Source organism: Microtus ochrogaster, chromosome 10 (genome assembly GCF_000317375.1).
Source record: "Microtus ochrogaster isolate Prairie Vole_2 chromosome 10, MicOch1.0, whole genome shotgun sequence".
Classification (NCBI taxonomy): Eukaryota; Metazoa; Chordata; class Mammalia; order Rodentia; family Cricetidae; genus Microtus; species Microtus ochrogaster.
The window spans coordinates 50,651,288-50,655,849 of NC_022016.1; the positions used below are offsets into that span (position 1 = coordinate 50,651,288).

The 4,562-nt window shown below is 44.2% G+C and overlaps 1 protein-coding gene across 1 annotated transcript in view; it reads left to right on the top strand.

Annotated features, from left to right (window-relative positions):
• Window positions 1–4,562, top strand: part of Cep85 (centrosomal protein 85) — a 22,347-nt gene that overhangs the window by 13,788 nt on the left and 3,997 nt on the right. The window contains exons 8-10 of the mRNA XM_013348468.2: window positions 894–987; window positions 1,873–1,923; window positions 3,852–3,959. Coding sequence (XP_013203922.1) covers window positions 894–987; window positions 1,873–1,923; window positions 3,852–3,959 — 253 coding nt within the window. The remainder of the gene's footprint in view (window positions 1–893; window positions 988–1,872; window positions 1,924–3,851; window positions 3,960–4,562) is intronic.

Below are 4,562 nucleotides of genomic sequence, written 5' to 3' on the forward strand. Positions count from 1 at the left end.
AAAAAAAAAAAAAAAAAGGCTGCTCTGAAAAGGATGGTTATGTTTCAGCAACCTCTTGGGCTAAATGTTTCTAATTGGTAGATTGGATTTCTTATCCTGTATTCAGACACTGTGATCGTCTTGTTTATCTCGGTGGGTCACAGTAGAAGTGATTACAAGGGGGGCTGGAAAGATGGCTCAGAGGTTAAGAGCACTGACTGCTCTTCTGGAGGTCTTGAGTTCAATTCCGAGCAACCACATGATGGCTCACAACCATCTGTAATGAGATCTGGTGCCCTCTTCTAGCCTTCAGGCATACGTGGAGGCTGAACACTGACTTGATAAATAAATAAATCCTTTAAAAAAAAGTGATTATAAGGGGCCAATTGGAGGAAGTATTGGGTGGAGTCAGAATTGGAGGACTGTTGTTGTTTCATCTCTGTTGCTGTGATAAAAATGCACTGACTAAAAGCAGTATCGGGGACGAAAGGCTTTATTTCATCTCCTGCTTCCATTGGGAGAAAGCAGGGACCTAGAGAAATGCTGCTTACTAGCTCTGTCACAGACTCATGCTAGCTTCTCCAACTCACAGAGATCCGCTTGCCTCTGCCTCCCAAGTGCTGGGATTAAAGGCATGTGCCACCACCACCTGGATCAAATCTTATTAATCAAAACAGAATGCAAGAGTCTTTGGCAAATAAGGAATTGGTGGTATATTATATAGATTCTGGCCCCTAAAAGAGGAAACCGAATGCATTGAGTATCTTTTCTCAGAGATAACCTGTATCACATCATCCTCAGCTTTGGGAGGAAGGTGGAACTGTTTTGCTCCAAAGACAGAAAATAATAGAACCAAGAACCAAAGCCACAGTGATTCTGATTTCATAGTTCTAGAAGAATACTTTTTCTTTCAGCTTGCAAGATAAACAGTCTGTGGAGGATGCCAGTGAAGAAGGTCTCCCAGAGGAAATGGAATCCCAGCAAAAGGAATGTGATTCCCTCCGAAAGGTGATTAATGGTTTCTGGGCTCTGGCCTGGGTAGATTGGGAGGAAAGAAGAGATTGTGTACTGGGAAAAAAACAGGAATTCTGTCTTAAGCCACCTAGGGATCTGCTCCCAAGAGCTTTTCTCTCTTCTGAGAAGTAAGCCCTATATAGTAAGTTTGTATTTTAGGTATTCAGTCTTATATCAAGTAAGTTGCTTATTATGAATACATGCAAAAGCTAGGGTCATCATGCCCCTCAGATGAATCAAAATGATGTATTGAAGCCCAGGTGCGCTGCAGTCATGTTTCAGGTCCTGGAGAAACTGAACTGCTAAAGATCATCAGGATGTTATAACCAATGAGGTTGCCCAGTTTCTCAACTCAGCAAATAATAGAGATCCAGTAACCTGCTGGTAAGACAGGTTACAGGTTAGCAGATATGGGTCAGAGACTGTTAGCTCTGAAGGCACAGAAAGCTGGGACTATTTGTGTTCTCTGCTTGGATAGGTTACTGTGACCAAAACTCTAAACTCATACCCATTGTAGCTCTGGATAGGGAGACTCAGAAAGCTAAATTTGTCCTTTTCCAAGGAACCTTGATGTGTACTGGGTATGTATAAAGTTAATTCCACTGACCTGCAGTTAATTAGGTGAAGGTCACTTACCCTAGAAGTGCTCATGTGAACTATTGCAGTTCTCTGTAAGACTCTGACTAGAACACAGAGTCCAACGTCTATGAAAGTAGGTAACGAAGACTGGGAGTCTGAGTTAGATTTCTGTAGGTCATGCTAACCAGTCATCACCGTGGTCTTAGAACGGGTGGTAGCTGGCATTGGATCAAAGATCCTCACGCACATCAGCTTTGTGCTTGTAGCCTTTCTTGCTTTCTTGATAACTTTGCCTTTCAGATTGTGGAGAGGCAACAGCTGAAGATAGAGCAGCTGCACTCTCAAATCCAGGTGAGCAGGAGGCTTTGGCCCATGGTGGATAGGACTTAAATGGTGGAAACTTGGAATTCAGCTTAACCTTTCATTGCCTTCTCAGCCATGTAATTTGCTTGTTGTTTGGTATACAAGAAGAATGAAACAGTGCTTTTGAACCTCCTGTCTTGCTGAGGAGACAGGATAGACATTTAAGCACAGTTCTCTGCAAGCCAGTCTTATACCACCTTAGGGGTGAACTCAGAAGAGTTTGTGTAAGGAGGGGAGGTCAAGGACAAGTTTTTGGAGACCCTGAGCATGAATGATGACTCCTTAGCTAGGCAAAGAGGAGCTGAGTAGGATGATAGGAGGACATCATGAACCTGTAAAGCAGTTTGATACTAATGAAGTACAGCCATGTACTGCCTGCCAGTGGGGACACATTATGAGAAACGTCAGATGCTTTCATCTGTGTGAACATTAGTGTATACTATTATCTTTAGTGGGTGATGGGAATCTTATTAGAGCGTTTAGTTATGGTGTGATATGCTGAGGTTTGCAGTTCAGGCTCTCCTGGAAGATTGATATCCTAGAAAGAGACAGCCAGGGACTGTTGCAGAAAATCTAGTAAAGCGATGTGGAATGTGGCCAAGGCTTGGTAACAGGGATCTAAGAAGATTAAAGTAACCCTTCGAAGGAGTCAGTGACTGACCGGAGCAGGGGTTTGAAAAATAGGAAAGGCCTGGCAGTGGTGGCGCACGCCTTTAATCCCAACACTCGGGAGGCAGAGGCGGGTAGATCTCTGTGAATTTGAGGCCAGCCTGGTCTGCAAGGGCTAGTTCCAGGACAGGCTCTAAAGCTACAGAGAAACCCTGTCTCGAAAAAAAAAAAAGGAAAGAACCAGCGATGACCCCTGGTTCCTATTTCGTGCCTGAGTAGGAGTGTTCATTAATTGTATTCTCCGAGAAATCTTGAGTGAAATAGATTTACTCAGGTTTTTTGAACTCTAAAAGGTTTTACCCCAGGGGCTGGAGTTATGGATTAATAGAAAAAGCACTTGTGTGTCAGGACCAAAGTTCTGATCCCAGTACCATGTCAGTGCTAGGTGAGTGTGACAGCCCAGCTGTAATTCCAGTGCTAGTCATTGAGCCAGATGCAGGATGAGCTGGAGAGAAATCAAGAAAAGACACATGACCCTCTGACCTCCACACACAGTGTACATGTGCATGTTTACTTACACATGTGCAGACCCACACAGGTAACACACACTATATATGTGTGTGATACATATACATACACACACATACATACACACACACACACACACATACATATACACATACATATGCACACATACATACACATACATACATACACACATATACATATGCACATACATATGCACACATACATATACATACATGCACATGCATACATATACATACATGCATGCACATATACATACGCACAAAATAAAAGGGTTTCACACCAAATTGGAAATGCAGCAAAGAAGCTGCAGCTACAGGCTTGCCTTTCCAGCTGTGTCTGTGTAATTCACCTCTTTCAGTTCTTATTGTCGGGAGATAGTCACACTTGGTGAGCATTTAAAATGCCAGGGCTTTAGGTGTTAATGGCTCATTAAGTGAAAGGGTTTAAATCGGTGGTTCTCAGCCTGTAGGTCACGATCCCTTTGGGATCAAAAGACGCTTTCACAGACCTAAGACTATCTGAAAGCACAGATATTTACATTATCATTTATAACACATTAAAGGGTTGCAGCATTAGGAAGGTTGACAGCCCTGGTTTAAATGGAAAGTGATAGGTCCAAGCTCTTCTCATAATCACCCTTAAAGCAGCTGTGTGGCAGGGTGGGCTTCACTGTGTAGCCCAGGTGAGAGTTGATACCATCCAGATCAGATCTAGTACCTTTGGTAGTTCTGCACAATATCTCACTGTGTGGTCTCTAGAGCCTAAAGGAAGAATTAGCTCAAGAAGAAGGAATAAGCCAGGCCCTGAGAGAGGAGGCACAGAGGAGGGAGACAGCCCTGCAGCAGATGCGCACAGCCGTGAAGGAGGTAAGCATAGACTGGGTCCATAGAGCCTCCACGAATCTGATTTCTCTGTCTGCCCACCCCATTCTTACCCTAAAAGAGTGTAGAAGGGACTGTGAGCTTCTTAACAAAGGAATGGATAGTAACATTGCATTATCTTGTATATTAAAGGCCCTAGAACTGTTTTAGAGTGGCCATAGTCACCCAGGAATGCTTTTTAGATGTGAGGTCCCCTCCTTTCCTCCCTCCCCACACAGTCTTCCTACAACCACAGGTTTATGGGATTGGAGGCAGGGGAGGTCAAGACAACCGAGGGAGCAAGGTACAGCTTTACGTATGTGTAATCCTAGCACTTGGGAAGTTGAGGCTGAGTTCAAGGCATGCCTGTCTCACACACAGACAGCCCTCAAATGAAGATTTGGTGACACTCGTGTAATGAGTAGAGCTGTTAGTAGCTCCACAGAGTTCACTGGCCCAGTGTCTAGGAAGACATCTCCCAGAACGAGGATTGTGATGTGGCCCAGTGCAGGTGAAGGGCAGAGACCAGAGGTGGGGCATGTGGAGGGGAGGCTTTCAGGAAGAGGGAAGGCAACGACAACCTTATATAAATAGCCGCTCTGACCAGGC